At 36.7% G+C, this 27983-nt stretch overlaps 1 protein-coding gene across 1 annotated transcript; it reads right to left on the reverse strand.

The window, feature by feature from the left end:
• Positions 1-234: 234 nt before the first annotated feature.
• On the reverse strand, positions 235-27983 carry stum (stum, mechanosensory transduction mediator homolog). The gene is made up of 4 exons (XM_079830901.1): positions 27698-27983; positions 11392-11575; positions 1739-2492; positions 235-1502 (listed from the first exon to the last, which is right to left on the reverse strand). Exons 1-3 carry the CDS (start codon positions 27864-27866, stop codon positions 2438-2440), a joined length of 408 nt encoding a protein of 135 aa, XP_079687027.1. The 5' UTR covers positions 27867-27983; the 3' UTR covers positions 235-1502; positions 1739-2437.

A 27983-nucleotide genomic window follows, 5' to 3' on the forward strand; every position in this document is an offset into this window, starting at 1 on the left:
TAAATTTTGAATTGAATTGAATTGAAATATCCACACACCTAGTTGAGCTCAAATGAGCAAGATTTTGAGTAGCACCATTGCGGAATAAGAAACATTGCCTTGAGTTTTGATCTTGTCAAACAGAAAAAATTATCAGCCGAAGCCGATATTTAAAAAATGACACATATATCGATATATCGGTTGCCCACTATTTCTCAGTTTGCAATTAGAAAATGAAACAAGACACCAAAATGTCACTTTTTAAAGGCAGAATTTATTAGATATGGTACCTTTGACATTTCTAGAGATGTGACAGTGTCATTGTGTAAGTCTGCTGAGTAACATATGTTTGGCTGTAATATTAAAGGCCTATGGACTTAGCACAGGAATACAATGTTTGTATTTAAAAAGGCACCACTAAACACAACAGCACACAACTTTACAGAAATAATACACTTTCTGTCCATATTTACAACAAATCCTCAAATACATTTACAGCACACATTCACACCAGAGACCAGCATGTATATATTTATAATATCCAAAAAAAGAGACTCAACAAAATTTGAGACTCTTCAGTGTGAGTAACACAATGAACCAGTTCAGAATACATATCTAGGGCTTGAATTTTCCAAATGCATCGCACACTCAGCGACGGCAAACATTCTGATTGCTCAGCTTTCTGCAGCCATTTGAAATTAGTGGTTAATTTTTCAATGTCAGTCTTAAATCATAATGTTTTGCCTATTTCAATTTGCGACATGCCTTTCTCCTATGTCGGTCACATAAAAATAACTCGCACTTAATTACGTTATTTCATACCCTACGCATGGGTTGATTAAAGTGGCCAGTCACTATGGAAACTGGCATACAGTGATTCACCAATACTTGGCTGTTTTACTTAACAACAGATAATTACTGGAGAAAAAGGTTATGTTTCTGGCTGGTGGTCTCCGGGTATTAGGACTAATAGAGATTAACAATAACGGGTGATGTTCTTGCAGGATACAAGTTATATTTTATAAAAACAAATTGATAAATACACACTTTCTGCTTTATAAGGCTTCATTAAAGTATTCAAAACACAGCACACTCTAAAGAAATACTGCAGACACTGTAATGCACATGACATAAAAATATTCAGTGTAATATGTATTCATAGTGCTCTGTGAGAAGCATAATAGGGCGTAATTCCCCCAAAATGTATTTTATTTTGTATGAACAAACATGAGGTTAAAGGGTTAGTTCACCCAAAAGTGAAAATTCTGTCATTAATTATTTACCCTCATGTCGTTCGACACCCGTAAGATCTCCGTTCATCTTCGGAACAGAAATTAAGATATTTTAGTTGAAATCTGATGGCTCTGAAAGGCCTCCATTGGCACAATGGCACTTTACACTCTCAAGACCCTTAAAAGGTACTAAAGACGTCGTTACAAAGTCCATCTCACTACAGTGGTTCTAAAATAACTTTATGAATCGGCGAGAATAGTTTTTGTGCGCAAAAAAACCCTAAATAACGACTTACATAGTGATGACGATTTCAAAACAAGGCATCATGAAGCTTCGAAGCGTTATGAATCAGCGAGCCGAATCAGCGGTTTGAATCGCCAAATTTCAGCAGTTTGGCGGTTTGACACGCGATCCGAATCATGATTCGGCTCACTGATTCATAACGCTTCGAAGCTTCATGATGCCTTGTTTTGAAATCGTCAACACTATGTAAGTCGTTATTTAGGGTTTTTTTGCGTACAAAAACTATTCTCGCCGATTCATAAAGTTATTTTAGAACCACTGTAGTGAGATGGACTTTGTAACGACGTCTTTAGTAACTTTAAGGGTCTTGAGAGTGTAAAGTGCCATTGTGCCAATGGAGGCCTTTCAGAGCCATCAGATTTCAACTAAAATATCTTCATTTGTGTTCCGAAGATGAACGGAGGTCTTACGGGTGTCGAACGACATGAGGGTAAGTAATTAATGACAGAATTTTCATTTTTGGGTGAACTAACCCTTTAAGTAATTTTGGGTGAACTGTTCCTTTAAGATTTTTTCAGCTAGGCTACTTCATTGGACACCTCAAAGCTCTCAAATATTTTTTTGTTTTTACAAACTGAAAACATTTATAGTGTATATTGGTCAATTGAATACATACATTAAGACTACAGAGTAAAACATGATTAAGATCAGTTTGCTCTGACAGGAATATGATGTGTTCGGCACATAGACGTTTTGCACGTTTGCACAATTTTTAGAGATATTCACAGAATGTTCATTCTTTTCTACTGTCCCTCAACAGTCAGGTCCCCTTAATGCAGTACCTGACAGGACAGGAAGTGGTAGGAGTTGGGCTGAAAATCTGCATGTGATCAACCCTGGGTCTCCCAGATCATGTGGGGGCCGCCTCAAAACTCCCATACATGTTGGCCAGACAGCACAGGAGAAAGGTGCACATTCAAGATTAGGTTTGGAGGAGAGCGATCAGAGCTGCTGAGGGGTGGCCTGCTCTCTGTATCCTGTAAGTACAAGAACACCAGAGATCACAAGACTGTACTGTATGTATACACAACAATTCAAAAGTTTGGGGTCGGTAAGGTTTTTAAAATGTCTTCTTATGGCAGTGACATAAGAACCAGCGACGATGAAAGTTGACGTTGGCTGTGTCTCGGCCAATAAGCTGCGCTTGAACACCATAAAAGGACTACAGGCGACTGACAACATTCTGTGTGTAAGGAAATAACGGTCTATAATAGCTGGTATCAATAGACTATATATTTGTCATTCAAAAAGGGAAACCGAAAGGACTGCAGATAAACAAACGGTAAACTAAGCCGTGCTTGCTTACCATTTTAAATATCAATCATGGTGATCACTTTCGTCATTCCAGGCAGTTAATGTTGTTATGACAATGTAATTTATCTGTAATGTAGTCTTCAGTGTCACGTGATCCTTCATAAATCATTCTAATATGCTGATTTGCTGCTCTTCTTATTATTATCAATGTTGAAAATATTTGTGCTGCTTAATATTTTTGTGGAAAAGCATTTATTTCATATATAAATCTTTTGACACAGTATATAAATGTCTACTGTCACTTTTCATCAATTTAATGTGTCCTTGCTTAATAAATGTATTGATTTCTTAAAAAATAAAATAAAAAATTACTGACCCCAAACATTTGAAAAGAATTAATGGATTGTGTAGCCTAATGGTCCTGTAACTGAAAGGTTGTAGGTTCTGATTTGCTCAAAGCCTGATCCATAAAGTCAAATATATCCATAAAGCCATTTTTTTAAAGCAATTTTTTTTCTCTGCCTCGTGTCACAATACACAGACATTTGGTTTTGACATTTGTAGTTACTTATAACTAGTTAAATGTCAATCAAATAAAGCTTAAATAAAGTAATATATATATATATTTTTTTTATTATATACATATATATATATATATAATGTATATATGTATGTATATATATACACACATATATGTTAAATGATTAATATTAGATGCAAAACTGAAAAGTTTAAGCTAAAAGCAAAATATTTATTGAATAATTATTATAATTACATTGAATCCTTTTTGTGATGTCAAATCAGGTAGATATTTAAACTGAATGACCAAACAACAATTTCTTACAGAAGGCCTAGAAGGTTTAAAACCATCCTCTGCATACCTAAAAATGTAAAAACTGCTCCTTGCCAAAAATGCTCAATGCTACAACCTGATGCGAGTGGCACTTGACATATCAATCGAAGAGGTCTGGAGGGGTGACAGTTCAGTTTTCTTACATATCTCATCTAAAGTGCTTCACTGGGGTTTGCATTTCACAGCCCTTTTTAAGCTGGAGCAGCAGTCTTGTCTGTGCATTTACATATCAGAGGTTTTGGCTTTATCTTTAAGTGTTTATAATGAGATTTAGAAAGGGAATAGATGAATGACTCATGATAACCTTCTTAAAGCATTGCATTATAACAGGTTTAAACACAGATGACTCAGTGCATTAAAGCTTTCAAAAGATCAAGGCCCAAGCTTCAAATAACAAGGCATTTTTTGCATGCAAGCCATTTAGTAATCTGTGCTGCACACCTTAAGGCAAACGTATTAGTTAAAGGGACAGTACACACAAAAGAGAACAACTGTAATTATTTATTAATATTGGCATTCTAAACCTGTATGCCTTTCTTTCTTTCAGAATATATTGGCCACTTTTTTCAGTGTAATGAAAATGAATGAGGATTGGGGCTGTCAAGCTGATAAATGACCAAAAAGCACCATAAAAATATCATGAACGTGGTCCTTTTTTCATTCAGATCTCTTCAATTATTCAGTCGATCCAGTCCACAAAACTAGTCTGAATGATTCGTTCACAAAACAGACTGATCTGGTTCTCACTGACTCAATGAAACAAAACTACTTTATGACTAGTCATATATATACTAGTCATATGGACTACATTTATTAAATTTAAATTTAATGGAGCTTTTGCATCCTTTTTTAAAGGGGACATATTATGCCCTCTTTTACAAGATGTAAAATAAGTCTCTGATGTCCCCAGTGTGTGTATGTGAAGTTTTAGCTCAAAATACCCCATAGATCTAGCCTAGAAATCTAGACGCACCCTAGCGGCAGCAAATGTAATTTGCAGCCAGGGTAGTCTAGCAACTCCGTTGGCTTGCGAGCTGGAAAAACCAAACTCTGGTCAGGCCAATCACATCGTGTATAGAGTCGGTGGGCGGGCTTAACATAATGACGGCAGAGTTGCAGCGGTTCCATGTGCTACTTGTAAACAAAGAAGCTGGCGAACAGCGGTCTTTCGAATCGGCTTTGGCTGCGACTCTGGAAGACTTGTTGTTAAGCTTTTCTTTGAGAAAAGAACAAAGAACGGCACTGAAGTCCTTCTTAAGAAAGGAAAATGTGTTCGGAGTTTTACCGACCGGATACGGCGAAAGTTTAATCTATCAACTAGCTCCGCTTCGCCTTCTTCGTTGCTCTGGTTGGTTGTAGCGCTATCCTATTGCGCACAGAGGGAATTTGAAAGACAACCGTTTATCCCGCCCCTCGGATTGAGCCCTGCCAATGGTGTGTTCCCAGACACAACATCTTAATGTGGGTCTGGCTTGTCAGGCTACTATTGATCATGTTTTACAGTATTTTGTGTAGGTCCCTTTAAATGCAAATGAGCTGCTGCTCCCTGCCTGTTCTTTCAAGAGGAGGGCGGAGCTTTAACAACAACAACAACTCGTGCAACAACAACAGAACATGTCAGAAACTAACGGTTTTCAGTTAGAACCGGACTCGGACAATAATGCCTGCAGAGCCAGAGAATATATGCTGCATGGAGATAGAATAGGTTTAGTTTTGTTTAATGGTTTTAACTTGTGTTGTCATCTTGCTTTTATCCACTATTAGCACAAGGATTTTGTAGCGGACCCCATCTGAATGATGGCCAAAACTTTACTGATGAGTTTTATTATGTTTATTGTTCATCACACAAAAGATGAAGCGTCTGTTTTCAATCCAGAAAATCACTGTAAGAGCGGAATAAAACACAGTACAAGAAGTGAGCATTAAAGTCTTATCCATTAACACTCTCTCTCCCTTGCATTATCCTCAGCATACACAGCAAATTACACAAAACACTCCTTACAAATAACAGCAGGGCTCTCAAGTTTTGAACTGAGTTCAGAGTGAGATTTTGGCGACGGCAGCAGGGGTTTGGGTGGGGGTTCTGATCTGAAAAATGACACTAATTTGTATAAATAAATAATAATATTTGTATTTTATTTAATTTAACATTTCTGTGCGTGCGTGCGTGCGTGTGTGTGTGTGTGTGCATAGTATTAATTCTTGCATTTCTCTATTTCAAAGAAAGATGTCAGGGAAGAGGTAAATTAATAATCCATAATAATTTGGAATATTTTTTTGCAGAATTTACTGTGTTGTAAATATAATTTATTCTGAAGCAATAGTCTCACCAGTGTTCAATCAGATTTGAGATATTTAAATCTGCATATCTTTTTGATATTTTTACCTTTTATGAAGGGCATTTTCCCATAATCTTATTAAATATAGGCTATGCTTCAGTTTTCATTTTATATTCTTAAATTTGATATATTAATAAGACACTGTAGGGCTGTTGTCAATCAAATTAAATCATTTACACTGAAAAATTCTATGAGATTGTTTTAAATATTTTTGAACATAAAATTAAGAATATTTTTGAATATACAATTAAGAAATGTTGGAAAGAAAACACTAAACTAAACCACCAGTAGGTGGCAGAATGTAAACTTTGTTGTTGCGGGAATATCTAAATCTTACCCGGATACAGCAATGCTATTTTCTGATTGGCTGTTCGGAAGCTGTATTTTTTATTTGATTGGCTGGTGCGTGGCAGGGCCTTCTGAACTCTATATGTGGAAGTCACTTGATTCCTCTAATAGCAGCGCAATTTGGTGGGCATTATCCTGGAAATTTCTCTGCGTGAGAAATACAAGGTGTGGCGTGTGAGCGTGTGAACGGGTTGAAATGCGTGTGTCTCACGCCCAATGCGTGAGACTTGAGAGCCCTGTAACAGTTAACAAATATATACAGACCTTATGCCTTTTCAGGGGTGCTTAGTAAACTTATAAACTTTATATCCGTAAAACAACTCAGATAAACTATTATAAAGTGCGCTCTCTTCCTTTCATGACTGCGTGACCAGTATCGCTACGAAGCCTATACACTCAAAAAAATGCTGGGTTAAAAACAACCGAAGCAACTGGGTTGTTTTAACCCAGCAATTGGGTTGTGTTAACCCAGTGAATGGGTCGTTTTAACCCAGCGGTTGGGTTGAATGTTTGCTTAAAACAACCCAATCGCTGGGTTAAAACAACCCAATTGCTGCATACAGCATTTTTTAGAGTGTAAGCTGGATCATGATGAATAGTTGGTACTGATATATAATTGAGCTTTAACTTTTAAAAATCTGCCTTGAATTGTCCCTCGTTCAGGCAATGCATCTGCATTGCTTACAAGACGTTGTCGCTTTAGCTGCTCGAGTGCGGAGAAAATGGCGGAACAGTCCGTCAGCCCGTGGGTGGAAACGTGCAGATTAATGGGCGGTAATATTGTAATAGATCCCCTTCCTACGTCAGAAGGGGAGAGAAATCTGAGCGGCTCGTTTTTTCACATGCTTGTAGAAAAAGGCTTACCAAAACGAAGTCACTGGGTTGTCCTTTTTCACGTTTTACGGATCGGTAGATGGACAGGGGACCCGTTATAGCACTTAAACATGGAAAAAGTCCCTTTAAGCTTGACCGCCCTATTTCTCATTCAGTTTTATTATATAAGCCCTATTCCTCATTATATCCTTTCCCTACAATATTGTTCAAAAATTCACCTTTTGTGTTTCATAAAAGAAAGAAAATCATGCAGGTTTGGACATAAATGACAGGATTTTGAGGTGAATTATTACTTTAAACTGTCTTCCAAGGCTGCTGTGCCACAAAGGCAAGGCTGCTGAAAGATTTTGTCAAAGGCCTCAGCGTGCTACTGAAGGCGTTATAGCGATGCATCGTAGCACTCTCTGTATGAAGTCTCACTTTTGCAAAGCTTCTTTTATAATGAGCGCTATGGTTCTACTGGCATTTAATGGACAAAAAGTGGATCAAACAGACTGAGAGGAGACTGGCAGATGGCAGGTGGTGGGAGGCACATTATCTGAGATGGATCAGAATAAACAGAATGGGAGAAGCCGAGCTTGCAGCATGTGTAGTGATAATGGGCTGAAATGAGTGAGCAAACTGTGAGGACAGCAGACCTGTATCAAATATAGTATTACGTTTTGCTGTTTAGAATGGTGGTATGTTTTGTTTTTTTCCATTGCATTTAGACTCAGTGCACTATTTCACAATGCTCACATACACACTGCAAGGTTTTGACATTCGCATTTAAATGCAAGAGTGAATCCTCTAAATTACCATTCTATAAATTTTTTTTTTGAATAGTTGACATAGTGATAACCATAGAGAGATTTGGCATCTCATGTCTCTAAATCTAATATACAAAATAACATGTATTTTACTAGAGGTTCGGACAATATTTTAATTGCTTTAGTCTCTTTAAAAAATATCTAATGATTTTTTTAAACTAGTTTGAATTAAGGATTCAATGACTCACTCATAAAGACGTCCGGTGCGTCCCAATTCGCATACTATCTGTCCTAAATAGTATTCGAAAAATAGAATTAGTACGTCCCAAATCGTAGTATGTTGAATTGAGTATTCTAAAGATACCCGGATGGTCTACTATTTCTGGTCAGAATTCGAAGTGCAGATCGATGCACACTTTACCACAACCCATTGCGCGTTGGATGAGGATTCGATTAGAACTACAAACGCGGATAAAAAGTGTTAAAAAAACTACAAGCATGACAGATGTGCGAGTCTGACGGTTATGCAGAGAGCTTAAGATAAACGGGTTTGAGTGAATAATTGTCAGTAACTTGACAAAAATACAGAGTCAATTCAGGGTGATTGGGACACTTTTTGTCATTGAGATGACTTGGAAAAAGTGTCCCAATCAACCTGAACTCACCCCTATTTATTTAATTATTTTAATCTGCAGCAGCATTGTGAACTTTTGTAATGGTATGGTTTGGCCATTCACTTTTAAATGCATCATTATATTTAAATTGCAAACACATGAGGAGAGTCTCCGCATGAAAGATGACTAACAGATCAACGTGCTACTACATTTCTCTCCAATATGGTAGAGACAAATTAAATTGAATGTGGAGGGTTTTAACGGTGACGAGATGATTGGCAGGACAGTTTAAACGGTTACACTCAAAAGTATGTACATTTTCTTCACAAAAAGAGTACATACTATTAGGTTGCAGTATAAGTAGGCGAATTGGGACACAGCATTCACTTGTTTCAGGATGAATCAACTTTTTCGAACGAATCTCTTGAATGAATGATTCAATGTGTGTTCGACTTCATGCAGCGCTGCACAGACTTATCGACGATCGATTTAGATTTTAAAACGGAGCCATCAAGTCGGACACTACGCTTCCTGTAGTGGTGCTCGCGTGGTATTTGCGTACTTGATCCCAAAGTGGATTAGATGCAATATTTTTCAAATGCAGAGACATTTCATACGTTTTCATGAGGCAACAGAAACACTTTTCATGTATTGCTTAATACAGCGCCATCAAGTGAAAAAGTGATCGATTCTATTTACACTATGTAAAAATAGCAGTATTTTCTTTGCAATAAGTGTAAATAGTTAGATTGTACTTATAAATAGTGGCAGATATTTGCACCTCAGTGTTGTTGTACATTAAACGGTATGCAATAATAACAGAGTGTAAATTATTATATTTATTACAATTATTAAATAGATACTGCCTTATTGGGACAATAAAGCCCTCCCTACACCTACCCCTAACCGATAAACACTTTATTATTAAACAGACGTTAGACATTTTATTTACATTTTTATTGAAAATAAATGCCACCTAATAATAAATTAACTTGTTTCATTACTTTTTGAACAAATCTCTTGATGACAAATTATTTTTTTAACAGTCACTTGTTGCCATCTACTGGTGCAATGATGTAATTGATACAATCTTCGCCGTCAGGCTATTTTCAAAAGGTTGATTTACTTTATATTGATCACTACAGTAGTCATCAGTGTTTATATCCAAACTATAAACTTTCATACCAGTGCTTCTGTGATAACACAGAAAATAATGATAGGCCTATGTGTGGGTGAAAAGACATGACAACTGTAACAGCGCCAACTCTGATTTGAATGTTCGCTGTGATCGTATTTGTCAAACATTTAATAGACATAGCCGAATCAATGTCAATTAGGAATAACATTGGGTAGGTGTCTGAATCGAGATTGCGATCTTTTAACGATTAATCGAGCAGCTCTAGTGTTACTAGAGTATTTTTGCACTGCATCTCACCTGCTTGAACATTTGTTGCCTACTCTGATATTTTATGTTAAAGCCCTTACTCTCCTGGACGATCTTGAGGTTGTAAAGAGTTGCAATAAAGAAACATTGGCTTCATAACAAAACGCTTTTTTTTTGCAGTGTAGCTGCAGTATGTATGTGGCCAATGCATGCAGGCTGTTTTATAATATTTAAGGTGTTCTATCTGAGACAGTATGAGTTGTGACAGGACAAAAGTCAAATATTAGATTCACCTACCTTCAGAGACTTTCAATCCAAAAGGTTGTGAAGTAGTAAAATAAATAAATAATAGATTAGATATTTCAAATAAACCCATAAAAGATACATACAGAACAAATGCAAGTCAAAAGAAATCCTGGATCATATTCAACATTGGCACAACAAAATCAAATCCGTTTAAATGTTCAATAACAGTGAGATTGTTCCACAGGAAAAACATGTGACATGTGAGAAACAAAGTTCTACGAGTTGCTTCGTCCGCCTACACAGACCAATTACTGCAGAGCTTTCAGACCGCTCTAAGAGTCACTGTTTAAACGATTCTGGCACCTTCTACTGCCCTGGAAGGCGGAGATGGTATTATAAGGAGCGAGGAACGTGAGGTTGAACATGAATGGAGTTGACTATGGCCCACAGCAGGGTGACTACCGAAATCCGGTCATCTTTTCTTACACTTACTACGCATGTTAAAGGGATATTCACCCAAAAATGAAAAATCTATCCTTTACTCACCCTCATGTCGTTCCAAACCTGTATTACTTACTTTCTTCTTTCCGTTTAATGAAAGTCCACACAACACTTGATGGCATTTACATTTTTTGTATTGACAAAAAAAGAGACATTTTTTGAAAAAATATCTTCTTTTGTGTTTGACGGAAGAAAGAAAGTCTTACGGGTTTTGGAACGACATGACGGTGAGTAAATGATGACAGAATTTTCATTTTTGTTCTATGTTCTAGTTTTGTTTGAAATCATTAAAAAAAGATCTGCGAGATCATGACCATCAACTTCCTTAAGTGCATTTATTGTGATTTAATTTAAATGAATATATAATTTTAGAAAGTATATTTTTTAGAAATGATTTACTCACTTTTTATTGGAACACAAAAGTAGAATTATTTAAAGAATATTTTTTTATTTTATTTATTTGATTCTATTTTAACAACAATAGTTAATTGAGACATTTGCTATCAAAATCCAGCAAAGACCAAAATATATAATACAATAAATAATAATAAAATAAACCAAATAACCACCATAAAAGTATCAAAGTGGTCAATACTCTTGTGTTCCACAGGAAAAATAATTTTTGGAACAAAAGTAAAGTGAGTAAATAATATTAAAATTAGAATTTTGGGAGGATCTATTATTTGAAAAACAACCCAAAGTATTACATAAATGAAGAATAAAATATTCCTGCTTTGGTATTACTGAAGCATACTCACTTGCGAGAATGACCATGTCCATTCCCCAAAATATGCTCATGATCCAGCCCACCATGACAATGGCAGTGACTATCTGAATGAATGCGGCTGCGATGTTCAGCCAGAACACGCAGCACATGTGCCTGTCGGGCAGGTCTGTCCTCGCTCCGCACAGAACTGTGAAGGCTGAGATGAATGTACCTGTCACAAAAATACAGTGAGATGCTGTCAACATGGGACGATATGATCCTCTTCTGTGGTTAAAATAGTTAACACGAGCAGCATGACCTCAGTCTTAGTCTCTGTCTAAAACCGCACACTGTAATGATATCATTCATCATGTTATGAATTATACCGTACATTATGTACTACGGAGACATAATTATGGCATAAAATATTAACAATGGAGCTTGAATAAAAATTTGCATGGTGATTTTAATAGCAGTCAGTGTCAGACATGCCTTTAGGTTTCATACATCTGTGGTCTGGGTTGAAATAAACGTTTGTTCTGGGGTGGTTAAAAGATTATCGTTGAATAACAACTTATATTTTGGTCTGTATTCACACTTCTGATAACTTCTGATTCTTTTTGGTCCTTTTTATGTTTTTAACTGTTGTATGAAAAAAGATCTGTGTCAAGGATCTTTAAAAAGTCTGGAACAACAAGATCAAATTTGAATTCTCAACCTTATTTACTTCCATAATCGGAAGTATATAGAAGTAAAACAGGACATTTAATAAGAAAGAAATGTAGAGAGGTACTTGATTTAATTTTTTTTAATTGATTGAACGGTTCAAATTGGGCTTCAATAACAATGAAACATTCATAATAAGTCTATGGAATAAGTAATATTTAAAAAGTCTATATAAATATAACTGAAATATAACTCTTGAGAGTCCCACTTGGGAACTTTGCATTAAAGGTGCAGTATGTAATATTGACAGCTAAAGGGTTGAAATTGGTAGTGCAGTCCAAATTCAAAATATTGGAGAGAATTGTTTCCGCGTTCCTTTCTCCTTAAACATGACGCTCACGCGGGTTGCCAGATTGAAGACATGCAACAGTAACGAGACAATAGAAGCCGACCAATACACTGCAAATTGATGAGTTGATTCACCCTGCATTTTAATATGCCTCTGGACATAGACATTTTTAGATGAACGTTGAAACTTTTTAGGTTGGGTAGAATCTGCAATCTCTGACCCAGTTTGTTTGTAGGCTCCAATGGCTGCAATACGCTGTGCTTTCCGCCAACTGGCAACCCGGGGTGTCTAAATACCATTGGGTAAATTGCCAGTGGGCGGGATTACACAGACCAAAACAAAAAAAGACATTCCAACACGGAACACACATTCAATTATAATAAGGCCCTGTTTACACTAGTGCATTTTAGTTTTAAAATGCATAACTTTTGCTACAGTTACGCCTCTCATCTACACTACTCTGGTGTTTTTGAAAACGCTGCAGACCCTGTTTTAGTTTGAAAACTCAGGGGTTGCATTTCAGTGTAAATGGACCAAAACGGAGACTTGGCTGCCCACATTACGCTACCTGAACACGACAATAACAGACCAGGGCTGCGTTTCCCAAAATCATTGTAGACCTAAGTTGATCTTAGAGAGCGTTGTTGGCTATTGTATTACAATGCTTTTGGGAAACGCAGCACAGAGCCGTCTCTCTCAGCGGCTCTGTAACACACCAGCCTTGACCGTGTAAACAATAACACGGAGACGGAACTGCATGCCTTGCTGACTTTGTGGTCCTTTTAGCAGCCGTTGTGCAGTTAAACACTCTATTGTATAATACTGCAGCTGTCTACATGCGCAAGAGGCAACTGTTTAGTGTTTACACATGTGCACGCATATTCGGTTTGCATGAACAGTCATGAGATGAGAATGAGAATACGTTTTTGGTCATGCAGTGTAGACAGAGATCGTTTTTGAAACACAATGGAAACAACAGTGTGGATGAGGATCATTAAACAGCGTTATAAAACGAAAACGCACTAGTGTAAATGGGGCCTACCTTGATGTAATGTAGAATGTTTCCTAAATATCTGCAATATTATGGTATTTTTATGCTAGAGGTTTAACGATTTTTTTAAGTTGACATTTATGAAATGAATATCATATTTATCGATATTTATTTCAGAACCGGATAAAGTAGCACAGTAAGGATTACATTTAAATGTATTCATTAGTGAGAGTGATTGCGTGTGAATCAATGTTTGTGTGCATGCAATCTGCACATTTGCACACTCTTTGACTGTTTGAAAACAGAGCGTAAAAGTGGACTTCAAAGATTTCTTATCCTGTTGCGCCCTCTGTAGGCCATAATCAGCGACTTGTCAACATCAAGTTTAAAGTGCCATGGCAGAGCATTAAAGTCAACTTGTCTGTGCAACCTCTATGATTTAGTACATGTACAGTCAAACAAATTACATACAGCACCTTTAACCAGCATGGCACTGTAACTCGCCAAGACATGTCTTGTCATATAGATTTATTCTATCCCCTTCAATCCAGGGCAATTAGGTTATGAGGAGCTTTTCATATTTGTAAGGCCGATAAGCATAATTTACACTGATAGAGTTTGAGCGAGCTGCACTGTGCTGCCATGCGCAGTTCAGCATCTCATTAGTGTTATCACAATAATAGATTATAATGCGGAAGACAGTGGTTGATCATTAGCATAGCCCACAAAATGAGTGTCCTGATTGTGAGAAATGTACTTTCTTCACCCCGGATACAGCCTGTCCTTTAGTCATAAGTATGGTCTGGCGTTATGAAATGTTTGGATATTATAGAGAGGAACTGGGACAAAACCTCTTAAGTTTCTCTTTTGGAAGTATTTTCCAAGTTGAGGGTGGAAAAAAACAAAACATTCACAATGTTATTATTCCCATGGTCATTATACAAACAATACACTTACTGTCCCAAAAAGCAGATGGCTTACAATAGACACCAAGGAAACAAAGAAGCAATGTAAGAAATGGAAACTAGCATTCTCTCTTTCTCTCTCCATCCCTTTGGAGATATGCACCAACATTCTCATTCATCTATTTGATCAAAAATACAGTTAAAACAGTAATATTGTAAGATATTATTACAAAAAATATATTTAACATGTAATTTATTTCTGTGATGGCAAAAGCTGAATTTTCAGCATCGTTACTCCAGTCTTCAGTGTCACATGATCCTTCAGAAATCATTCTAATATGCTGATTTGCTGCTCACAAACATTTCTTCTTCTTATTATTATGAATATTTTTGTGAAAAAAAAAAAAAATGTCCTAATTAAAGTGAATGACATCTGTGTGATCTCGCACCAGGCTGTCAACAATGCTTCTGCCTGTCAAACAGGCAAATCTCTGCTTGCATATGCCACGCATGTAATTTAGACATGCACACATTCACATTCGTTTTCTCTATGAAGAAGGATTCAAGAAGATAAGATACAGTAGGGGTCCTAGTCCACGCACATTAGGCTCACAATCACTATAATTTTCCCTAGCCTTCCTCACATGTGCCCCATTGCCAGTGTGGGAGGTTAATTATCCCGTTGAGTTCCTTTTCTTCTGAGAGAGACAATGTTGCTAGGGGAGCGTGTGCGGACTCCTTCTGAAGGTTTTTTTTTTTAGCACTCTAGGATGTTTTAAACATCTCTGTTATGTAAGCACATTTGGTATAAATAGTCGTGTGACCTTTGGTTTAGCTGCAAGGAATGAAAATCACTTATCTTCTCTCCCCATCTTTGACCCTATGTCTCTTCAGAATGGAAGCTTGTGGATGCATCATGCAGTAAGGATTTTTCAGGAAGTCATTCAGAGGACTTATCACTGCGCACGTTATCTTTAAGTCATAGAGCGTGATTTGTCAAACCGTTGGAGATAAAGAGGAATGGCCTTCAGTTTAACAAGATACACATTTTAACATGTAAATAGAGCACAATAGTAGGATATGGAGGTAAACCTGCTTTTGAAAATTCATAGAGAAATTCTCCAACGAGAAATGGATTTTTAGCAATAAGGAATAAACATTTCATAAAAGACCTACTATAAGCTCCAGGCATGATAATGGTACTGTATATGCTTCTTATAAGCAGGGTGATTTCAAATACATTTTATAACAAAGAAAAAACTTGTTTAACTGTAGAATAGAGCGGTTCATTTGTGACATCACATTATATGGTCAAAGGCTAATTTGGTGATTTTAATTTCGTTTTACAGTAGTTTATTTTTTTATGAGTAATATAAGTTATGTGGTTAACACTACTGTCACTCAGCAAGTTCCTTTAAGACTAAATTACTAAATTAACTAAATTATTAAGCAGCACAACTGTTTTCAACATTCAACATTGATAATAAGAAGCAAATCAGCATATTAGAATGATTTCTGAAGTGACACTGAAGACTGTAATGATGCTGCAAATTCAGTTTTGCATCACAGGAATAAATTACATTTTAGAATATATTTAAATAGAAAACATTAAATGTATTCTAATAAATGTAGGCTAATGAATTAATTTAATACAGTTTAATATTTAGTAAAAATTTTAAATGGAAGTTTTAAGTTTATTTTAAAACATTTTACAATATTACTGTATTTTTTTTATAAAATATTGCCAAACGTATTGACATCCCTCCAAATAATTGAATTCAGGTGTTTCAATCACTTCCATGGCCACAGGTGTATAAAATCACGTAAAAATCACACAGTGTGCAGAAGTCGCCAGCTTTCTGCAGAATCAATAGCTACGGATCTCCAAGCTTCGTGTGACCTTCAGATTAGCTCAAGAACAGTGTGTTGAGAGCTTCATTGAATGGGTTTCCATGGCCGAGCAGCTGCATCCAAGCCTTACATCACCAAGTGCAATGCAAAGTGTCAAATGCAGTGGTGTAAAGCACGCCGTCACTGGACTCTAGAGCAGTTGGAGACGTGTTCCCTGGAGTGATGAATCACGCTTCTCTGTCTGGCAATCCGATAGACGAGTCTGGGTTTGGTGGTTGCCAGTAGAACGGTGCAATGCCTGACTGCATTGTGCCAATTGTAAAGTTTGATGGAGGGGGGATTATGGTGTGGGGTTGTTTTTCAGGGGTTCGGCATGGCTCCTTAGTTCCAGTGAAAGGAACTCTTAATGCTTCAGCATACCAAGACATTTTGGACAATTTCATGCTCCCAACATTTTGCGAACAGTTTGGGGAACATGACTGCGCACCAGTGCACAAAGCAAGGTCCATAAAGACATGGATGAGCGAGTTTGGTGTGGCAGAACTTTACTGGCCTGCACAGAGTCCTGACCTCAACCCGATAGAACACCTTCGGGATGAATTAGAGCGGAGACTGCGAGCCAGGCCTTCTCGTCCAACATCAGTGCCTGACCTCACAAATGCGCTTCTAGAAGAATGGTCAAACATTTCTATAAACACACTCCTAAACCTTGTGGAAAGCATTCCCAGAAGAGTTGAAGCTGTTATAACTGTAAAGGGTGGTCCAACTACATATCAAACCCTATGGATTAAGAATGGGATGTCATTAAAGTTCATGTGCATGTAAAGGCAGGCGTCCCAAAAAAGGTTGATTTAGGCTACTGGAGGCTAGCTAAGTAACATTAGCTAATGTCATCGATTTTTTTAATAATTGTTAAAAAAATTAAACACATCATGCATTAGCCCTCAGTGTACAAACTGACCCTCTAAAATCATTGTGTTTGGTCCACAGGTGGCAACTAAAATAAACCCGGGAGCTTGATGTATAACAGAGGCATTTTGAAAGCGAGGTGAAGGATTAGCCTCAAGGTGGGCCTAGAAAACAAGCACAGCGACCGTACCGGAAATTGAAAATTCCACAACAGCTCTGTGGCCTCTATTTATAACAGCTCAAGGATGAGAGCCAAGACAGCTTGTGAGGAGACACGAAAAAGTCAGTCTGACTGCCTGCAGTCATCACAGTTTTCAGCCATTCTGTGTGGAGCTGATTACTCATCAGTCATTTACTGGCTGTTCAATCCTTTCCAAAGATAGAGTCATTTTGGTTAACACCGTCTTTTATGAGGCTCACAGCACCAATAATGCTCATTTAATACAGAATTTTAAGGGACAATTTCACTTGGAATGACTGGGCCTTGAGAAGATCAGAAATGATTAAAAAGTGTGCTAGGACATTTTGCTATATTAAAACACCCCCACAAGGGGAACAACTCTAGTCATTTTCATTACCCCAAAAGTTTAACTTCAGGATTAACATGCTTTATTGCCAAATATTACAATATGATTTTTCAGTCCACAGAGTTTGGAGCTCTGTTTACTCGTTCATTAATCACACTGCAAATCTTATGTAATCTGAAGCAAGAGCATCCGTGTAATTTGTTTTCGGGTGTCTCTGCTGATTGCCACAGTGCAGCTGTATTGAAAATGAGACCAGAGCAATAACAGCCTCTGGATGATGTTATCCCATTCATCTCATTTTGTGAGTGAAGAGACCGTCTGTATAAAATTAGGAAGTTACAGTGCTCAGTGGTCCTCTATCTGCTGCCAAAAACGTTGAGCTGAAAGCCATTTTTCTGCTCTCAATGCAACTATTGTCACAAAAACACCAAATGTGCCCTCATTCCAGTAATCTTGTATAATATTGTAACTGAACTGTGCAAAATCTATCAGCTCCAGTCGATATCCTCTGTGGTTTCTTTCAGTGCACTTTTGAGACACTGGTTTCCTGTTTGTTTTTCTTCCTTATTTTTGGGTTGAGTCTCAGCCTTATAAGGCACGTCCACCACCCACCTACTGTACAGGCCGTTCACTGACTCTCTGATGCATTTTACACAAAACTGGGAAGGTTTTTTTTTTTTTTTTTGGGTCTTGGCCTAATAAGATGAAATGTTGACCAGACCTTTGTTGGTTAGTCCAAGATCTAGGTTAGACATATCTAACATTTTCCAAAAATGCGCGCTGTATAAACAGCAATATATTATAAAAGTTTATCTGCATATATGCAGTATCATTGATAACCCAGGCTGCTCAAATGTTACACTACCGTTCAAAAGATTGGGTTTGGTGATATTTTTTTAGTTTTTGAAAGACTTCTCATGCTCACCTAGGCTGCATTTATATATATATATATATATATATATATATATATATATATATATATATATATATATATATATATATATATATATATATATATATATATATATATATATATATATATATATATATATATATATATATATATATATTTTTTTTTTTTTTTTTTTTAATGTAATTTATTCTTGTTAAAGCTGAATTTTCAGCATCATTACAGTCTTCCGTGTCACATGATCCTTCAGAAATCATTCTAATATGCTGATTTGCTGCTCAAAAAACATTTCTTGTTATTATCAATGTTAAAAATAGTTGTGCTGCTTAATATTTTTGTGCATTTTTCAGGATTTTTTTAAAGCATTTATTTGTTTGTAAAATTATAAATGTATTCACGGTCACTTTTAATCAAAAGTCTTGCTGATTATTATTATTATTATTTTTAATCTTACTGACCGCATATTTTTGAACGGTAATGTAAGCGTTGGTATAGCAAGAAACTTGTTTCTTGTGGTTAAATGAAACACTTGAGTAAATTATTTCCACAGTTACGTCCGTAAAAAAAAATACAGGTCAAAGTACAATGCTAAGCTAGTGGATGTAGCATGTCTGGGAATATTTTCATAATTCCCACCTGCATATTGCATTTAATGTACTTCAACAACAGTTAAGAAGATAGTTCTTCATTGAATATCGTACATAAGCGATTATGGACACAGCTTAAATTTGCATTGCAAAGTTTTGATAGTGTTAAAATAATGAAAAGAGTAACCACCACATTCCAGCACCACTATATTGTTGACCTCTGCAGCCAGTCTATTTTTAGCTTGAATCCACAAGAGAGTTGAGTTAAGGTCACATACAAGCGTCCTCTACCTGACAGTCACAGGGTCTTCAGCATGTCTATCATTTTTTTTACTTTGAAAAAGGCTGACAAGAAGCTTTTAACATTTTATTAAAGGTCTAAAAGAAGTAATGTAATCTAAAATGATAACAAGGCTTAATTTTCCCCCCTTTAAGTGCACTTTGAAGGACCCCCTTGGAATGAATTTATGCGCTGGCTTATCTACCTCTTTCAATCTTCGCAGAGACAGGCAGGGAAGCATCTGCTGTCATGGAAACTAGAAGAGCAGGGCTAGAGCAATAGGTTCAATTCAAAGAGTGTTGGGATAGCAGCAGCATGAGCAATGCAAATCTCTCAAATTGCCCTGCTGAAAAAATAGTTTAAAGGTGGTCTGCACCTAAACCAGCAGGCTGACCAGCTAAACCAGTATAAGAAACAAGAAAACAGTTTAAGATTTATGCTGTTTTGTGATCACTGTAAATGACTTCAGTCATTTTAAAATCTCTGGTTACTGTGATTCACTGTACATTCCTGGTTGGGTTCAAATATCTTGTGGAAATGGGAAAATTGAAGCAAAAAGCATTTCATTATGAAATAAATTATTCAGGACATTTAGTCCAGTTTTAGCATTTTCATAAAACTGTGCTTCTGAGCATTGATTTTTTAGGCTAAATGCATCTGAAGTGGTCGACCTCTGTCTTTTCTGTGTTCTTCAACCCTCACATTTTAAATTATACTCTAATTTTAGCTTAAAGTACACTGTCAGTTTTCAACAAAGGGTTTTGTATGCTATTCGCTATATTTCCCTCTATTACTGAACTTAAATTGGATAGCTTATTAGAATATTTTAGTATTTTGTTATCTTCCTTTGGATCTAAATGACCTAAATTCGGCATGTTTACCTCGAAACTTTAATTTTCCCATGTGAAATGACTTCCCATTTAGATTCAGATCTGTTTTCCCCTTTTAGGCCTTGAGAACTTTCTTTGGATGAAATTCCATCCTTATCTGACATCTAAACCAAATATATATTTTGGAAAGGCCACGTTCTTGGTCCACAAAAAGCCTGAAAAGCAAATTCAGGAAAAGTTCAGGAAAGATATTTATTTTTCCAGTATGCCTGAACAAATTATGCAAATGAGCATTCAAGCCTAAAATTAAACAGCTGTAAATCCAACTGTCAGAATAATTTTGATGCCACAGATTTTCAGAATGGCTGAACACATAAGTAAAAAAAATTTCAACGATGTCAGTCAGGAGGTGTGAGTCCAATATTACAATTTAATTTTAAATCTGCTGTGTTGGATAGGAAAAACTCATTGGAACCAGAAGTGGGATTTACTGAACACTGAAGTGTTCATTTACCAATCTATCAAAACGTTCAAACAGGCCAACATTCAAACATTGCAGTTTTAGTTTAAGGTACACTATGTAACTTTTTTGTGTGCAAAATTAACTAAATTTAAATCAAACATGAGTCAATACATCATCAATCTTTTTTGTCTTACCCTGATTCACTAAACCTATTATAAGCGTTTATATTTTAGACCTGGAGTTTTTAGACCTTTTTGCAGGAAATTGCGTGCATATCTGCCTGTGTGTGTCCCGTGATAGCCGTAAACAGAGAAAAGTTGCTCTGGCTACTTTGACACGTGTATGGTGTTGGAGTGGCATCGGTTAGTCGTCACAACGAGCGAGAAAGATTGACATGGGGAATGCTAAATCTCCAACCTCCGGGGAAATCACCTATTTTAAACAAATGCAGAAAAGAGGAGAGTCTGCTGCAAAAAGAGAACACGACAGAGCTCGTAATAAAAAGAGAATCAACATTGGTGTGGATTTTAAGAGATGGTGAAAACTAAGGTTTTGAAATGCTGTAAAAGTGACTTAATACTCAACAGGTGAGTATGGTATTTTATTGAACAGATAAATTGTCCTATGTAGCTCTCTAACAGTTCATTGTAATGCATCTATTGTGAAGGGTGATATGTTTTAGAAGCATAACCATATTCATCTGCACAGTCATGCAGAGCTGAAGCACAACCAAAGCAATGTTCTTCTGCAAAATGCATGCAGTTTTGTTTTTAACCGCTAGAGGACCACAAGTTACATGGTGTACCTTTTAATTTCTAGTTAAAAATCTTTGCATTTCATATTTATTTAAAATTTCACTTCATTCAAATAATTTAAATTCCAATTCTGCATCCATCTTGTTTTTAGCCTGGATGCCAGCAGAACTTAGCCCCGCCCACAACATTTGAGGTCGGGAAGTTCGTTCTGGACTTGATCTGTTGTGGAGCAACTATGCTTGAACCAGAGCTGTTCGGACCAATCAAATTGTCAGGGCAGGCTTTATACGATGATGGACAGTAACGTAATCATCCACATCACTAAAGAGCAATTGGGTTGAATTTGTTTACTAAACGGAGAACTTTTTCGTATATGCATTCCCCTTTACTATTTCTCTCAAAAATGATGATCGTGTTGGTAAGTACTCCGTGTATCCTTAAATTATTTTTATAACACCGGCAAAGATCGTTTACACTCATCTTCTTCTACTCAAGTCAGAGCAAAGGTTTTTTATCTTAGTAGTCACAGCTTCTGAAGAAACGTATTTAACTCTTTCCCTGCCATTTTTCGTCAACCAAATGCCATTGATGAGTTTTTTTGGCAATCCATGTCTTCACTGTTATACGATAGGGGAGCACTGTTACGGATCTTCTGAAATCGTACAGTATCTCCAGATCCAAAAACAAGCAAAGAAGATCTGCGAAAACCAAAAGGAGCGAATAGACGTTGCTTATGCACAAGTAAGCTAACATGGTCATCAAATATTCAACAGCATATCAATCGAAACTGCTTAACGTTACAGAGAAAAATATTGAACCCACAAATAGGTGTAGGTGCAAGCTTTGGAGGTGTTGATGGACTCAATCTATGTTTTTATCATCGTTCCAAATCCAGACTAAAATTGATTTTCACAGCTTTTTGTTCAAAATGTTGTTTTTGTTGTCTTTTTTATAGAATTTTCCCACATTCAAGTGCTGATAAAAAAGAATGAATGAAGCAAGAATAAAATGAAAGTTTTGTCAGTGATCAAAAATCACTGGCTAGCAACTTTTATAGTTAACACAGACAGGGAAATAGTTCAAAAATGTGCTTATTATTAGTGTCAGACAACCATTTCTTGCAACATTCCTGCATAAGCAAGCACTCAGGTACCCAGCTCTTTGTCATTTCATTTGAAATTAAATCTACTAATAAGACCCTCAATTGGTGCACATCCAAATGAGCATGATTTGATTAGATCTGGCACCCAACACATGCCCTGCAAAGTATCTGCAATTAAAGGTGAGGAGAGCAGGTTGTCAAGCATGACTCACTAACTAGAGTGGTAATGGTCTCTGACAACCTGAGCGCAGACTGTGAGCTCAAGAGAGCCCCATTTGGCTCATGGCATTTCCCCTTGTATCATCGTCATCCAAACATAGGCTCTCTTGTCATAATATTCTGCTGTAGTTTATGTATGAGCAACTGTGCAGCAGACAGGAGCTCGGCAAACCGTGCCCGCATGCAGAGATGATATGAGACAGGCACATTACTGCCTGTAGAATGCATTGTCGTTGTGTAAGTATTTATATAGTGTACTATGCACTGATTTATGCTGAATGCATTCGGACCCAAGGACTGCGTTTTCCAAAAGCACTCCGTGTCCTCCAGACTCCAGAGGGACTGGCCGAAACTTGAGGAGGAAACGCTATGCTGAAGTGGACTGCAAGATTAGATGACTTGAGGCACGGGTCCAGTGGGGGTATCCTGATGGATGAAACCAATATTGACATAAACACCAGAGGGCCACAAGTGGCTGAGTGATGCGGTCACAGGGTTGATTACTGTATGTTCAATCTAACGGCAACTGTCAGAGATGGATTCCAAGCTCTGCAAAGGTCTGGGCTAAGATGCCATAGAGGAACGGCGGATTCCTGATGCCATGGTATCAGCACACAAAAAGGGAGTAAATATCTCTATATGACTGTGGGGTTAAAAAGGAGAGATATCGGATGTACTGCATGATCCATAAAAGACGAGGGAGCCAAAACGTATCAGCTCACCTACAAAGACAATACACTTGGCACACATTAGAAGCATTCAGGGTAAAGTTTCAGCACAATTGTGGCGCCCTTTTTGTATTGAAAGACTTGATAACACTTCATTAGTTAACATTGGTTAATGCATTAGTTAAAAAATAAGTTCACTTCGAAATTAAAATTCCCTGAAAATTTTCTCATCCAAGATGTTCATGTCTTTCTTTCTTCAGTCGAAAAGAAATTACGTTTTTTTGAGGAAAACATTCCAGGATTTTTCTCCATATAATGTTTTTCAATGGCAACCAACGGATTGAAGGTCCCAGACGTGGAATAGGGTCTTATCCAGCAAAACCATTGGTAATTAAAAAAAAAAAAAAAATGTATATACTTTTTAACCTATACCGACTTCGGTTTTATTCTTCTTCACGACGTATGACGCCATCACGTTGTAAAGGTCATGTCCGTGACGTACAGTGCTGAAGAACTCCATCTTATGTTCTCCTCCAACTTTAAAATTGTCCGACATCGTTGTTTTACCTTTATTTTTGTAAAGAGCGTTTAAAAAGTATATAAATGTTTATTTTTTTTAGAAAATGGCTAATGGTTTCGCTAGATAAGACCCTGTTCTCAGGCTGGGATCGCGCAGAGCCCTCTGAAGCCCTTTGAAACTGCATTGATTTGGACCTTCAACCCATTGGTTGCCATTGAATACATTATATGGAGAAAAATCCTGGAATGTTTTCCTAAAAAAAAAACTTAATTTATTTTCGACTGAAGAAAGAAAGACATGAACATCTTGGATGAGATGGGAGTGAGTAAATTATCGGGAAATTTTAATTTTTTAAGTGAACTAATCCTTTAAAGTGACCATATAATCAAAATGAACAATTCTTTTTTATTTATAGAATATTACAGAATTTATTATAAAGAGAGGCTGATCCCTGCAGAGCCAATCCTTAAATTCATAAAGATCCACATTACCGCCTGAAAAATGACTTATTTTTAATCAATAAATATAATTAGAATAAGACACTATATAGAGCTGTTACCAATCAAATGAAATTACCCAATTACATTAATGATGTTAATAAATAAATCAGACAATGAACTGGCAATTTATTAATATCCCAGCACTTGAAACAAAATCCAGAGTCCTCTAAGTCTGAGACCGAGTACAAATGTGGTCAAGACCAAGACAAGACCAAGACCTTCAAAAAATGCTCTTAAGACCAGTCTCAAGACCAAGACCGGTCTTGAGTACTACAACACTACCCATAACCCTATCGCTAAACATAGCTCCACCCATTAGGTTCACAGAGGGGGATCTGGACTAGGGCAATAATCAATCAATCTCGGACATCATGCCCATGGACGATGGCTGAACATCTGATGCATAAGTCACACAAAATGGGAAACACTCTAGGAGTTTTGAAGTCGTCATCTGATTGCTTGAATTCTATAGGATTTCTGGGAGACGTGTGTAATGCGTTCTTCAACGGGTGTGTCTGTGTAGATCAGAAATGTGTTATTTTAATATTATTTATATTCATAATTGAAGCTATAATGTATTTGTGAAGTTTAAGTGCATAAGAAAGTTATATACTGCATGAGCTGAACAGGGAGAGGGATAATTTTGGTCATACAAGAATGTGTGTACATGAAGGACTGTATGAAGGACCTTAATGTATATGTAGCACCTGTTTCCAATGATGAGACAGTAGCTTATAATATCAACTGATGTAAGCATGAAGTATGCATACTATTTTAAACAAACCAACATGTTTCTTTACCTTGTAAGGAATTGCAAATCCTCTAGTCAGTGGTATATAATGCTCACTGTTAATGCACCACCCCAGAGAAACATACAGCTGGCACGAAGACAACAAGTTTCTCTCCTATGTCTGATACATATGACAATAAAGAGTTATTTGACAAGGCAACTGGTATCCAGTCCTGTGATTCAATCTTAACGGGGACAAAGCTGAATTTTCAGATCAACAGTCTGGAAACAAAGCCATTATGATGGCAACCCCCCTCATGGAAAAAGAAAGCGTGTTTTTAACATCTGTGACAAACACTTATAAGGATCAACTAAACGCTGGAATTTCCAAAGTATGTGAAGTTTGTGGCGCCATTGTTAGAGTAAACTTGCACAATGTTCTTGAATGAATAATGTATCGTATGTAGGCCAGTGTGTTATCGAAGGGACATCGACTTTACATTTTCACACCCTTAAACATGACGAGGAATAAAATTAACTGTGATTGGATGTCACTTTTAATCTCACAATTCTGAATTTTCCCCCAATTGCGACTTTTTTTTTAGATAAGATAGGAGTATATAGTCAGAATTGCATGATATAAACTTGCAATAGTGAGAAATAAAGTCAGAATAGCAAGCTATAGACTTGCAATTGACCTTTTTTTCTCACAATTCCTAGTTTATATCACAATTCTGACTTTATAACCGGCAATTTTTACTTTTTTTTCGCAATTGCAAGTATATATCTCGCAATTCTGAGTTTTATCATCGTAAGATATAAACTCAAAACAATTGCGAGTTATAAAGTCCAATTCTGAGGGAAAAAAGACAACTTATTTTCTCCGAATTCGAGTTCATATCTTGCTATTCGGACTTTATAACTTGCAATTGTGAGTTTATATCACACACTTCTGACTATAACTCGCAATTCTAAGTTTATATTGCAATTCTGTGGAAAAAAAGTCTGAATTGCAAGAAAAAAAGGCAGAATTGTGAGATATAAAGCCAGAATTGTAAGATAAAAAGGTCGCAATTACCTTTTTTATTCTGTGGTAGAAACAAGCTTCCATACTTTGCTTACCAAGAGTATGATTATTTTGTTACTATTTCTAGCATATTTCAAAGATATTGTGTGCCTTTTCCCTGAGGCCAGTCTTCCCAGCCTTATTAGACACAAAGGAGATCAATATTCTTCTGCCATGTGTGCTTTTATGCTTTGTAAAGTATCCTACAAAACAGCTTATGCTTTTAATGTGTCTAATGCAGTGCTACTAGAATTCTTAAAAAGAAATAAGACAATTGATTTGCTCTTTGAAGACGGCATCACAGCGCAATCTATAGGCAATTAAAACAGGACGAAAGGAGATGGTCGCACGCAGATTACACACATGACCAAATACCAAAGACTAACAATTACTTAGACCAATAGAACATGACTGAGAATCAAGGTGGAAATGACAATACAGAGATGGATGAATGGGCCAGCTAGGAAGGAGAAAAGGTCACGTTATCAATCAGGGTAATGGGGTGGATGCAATTATTTATGATCGTCTTGATGATGTGTTCTGGTATGATCGCAGATGCACATGATGGATCTGTTACCACAGTAAAAATTATACAAGCTGAAATAAAAACAGCTCCTGTTGAATTTTGAACTAAATGTCAGCGAGAAACTTGATCTGATCTGTGTCCAGATACTCTAAGTGCACCATGGTGCTTTATAGCTCATTGAGAAATTAAGGTTGTCCACTTATTTGTCAAATATCATGCATTTTTTACAAGCCTAAATATCATAGCATTTTCTTTGGGTTTTACCATTTGACAACTTTTGGACTAACCATTTCCTGTTTATGGTTCTTGTCACATGACAACAACATGGCTTTCTGCATGTTATACACTTTTATACAAACAAAAGTGATTCACTATTTATTGTCCTAAGAAATAATATCACAAGGTTAGCCAACCTACTCAAGGGTTTTTTTTTTTTTGAGAATTTCAGCCTTTTGATGAGACTTTTTCTTCTTCATTGTCCCACCCACGTTTGACCTCATGCCTCACAAAAACATAAAAATAGCTTTTAATTCAGAAATTGAAAACAAGTTCATTGTAGGTGTATCCATTGTCTGTATGGACTGCATTTTTATGTGTTGTAGTGTGAAGTAATAGATCTGTACAAAAATAAACACATAAAAAAATGAACGTGTCGTCATTGACCCATATACACAAATATTGTATACTTTCACCAAACCCCTTAAGGAATACATACAGATTAATTAGAATTAGAAACAATAAAATAAGCGTTGCTGAAAGTATTTAGACATTCCAATTGCAATTGTTTTGAAGTATAAACAATAGCCTATACCTTATGTATTATATATAGGTATACTTATGCTGTAGGCTATATGTAAGACGAAAAGCTAAATTTAAATTACTTCAAGTGCACATTGAAAGTAGGCTACTTGTTGATGGAATGCATAGTTTTTCGGGTGTAAATACAGAATTTCTCGCAGGTGGTTGTGGTGAAATTAGCGAATCGTCCACTCATACTCACCCAGTCCGGGCACAAATGTGTTGAGAAACAAGCAGATGACAGCTACTGGGAAAGGCATATATGGGATGGCAGCGCGTAAAGCTCCTTTCTTCTCCCTGACTTGAACCACAACTCCGCTGGTAGAAGAAGAAACTCCTTTTTCGTTCATTTCTGTGTCTTTCTGGTCCATTTCCCAAATTTTAAATTAATTATAAACCTAGAAATCCTTGTTTTGGTGTGTACTGGACACTAACAGACGCAGCTCCAGCGCGAGCGTAAGCTTTATGTTGAAGTGAGTGCGCGCAGT

Source organism: Gobio gobio (assembly GCF_949357685.1).
Source record: "Gobio gobio genome assembly, chromosome: 12".
NCBI classification, from domain to species: domain Eukaryota; kingdom Metazoa; phylum Chordata; class Actinopteri; order Cypriniformes; family Gobionidae; genus Gobio; species Gobio gobio.

What these genes read in the sequence shown, in the direction of transcription:
- stum (XM_079830901.1), bottom strand. Translation starts at nt 27,866, where the DNA reads ATGGACCAGAAAGACACAGAAATGAACGAAAAAGGAGTTTCTTCTTCT. An exon ending in CACATTTGTGCCCGGACTGG is followed by an intron (nt 11,576 to 27,697) that starts GTGAGTATGAGT and finishes TTTTTGTGACAG; the next exon opens with GTACATTCATCTCAGCCTTC. An exon ending in ATGGTCATTCTCGCAAGTGA is followed by an intron (nt 2,493 to 11,391) that starts GTATGCTTCAGT and finishes TTGTACTTACAG; the next exon opens with GATACAGAGAGCAGGCCACC.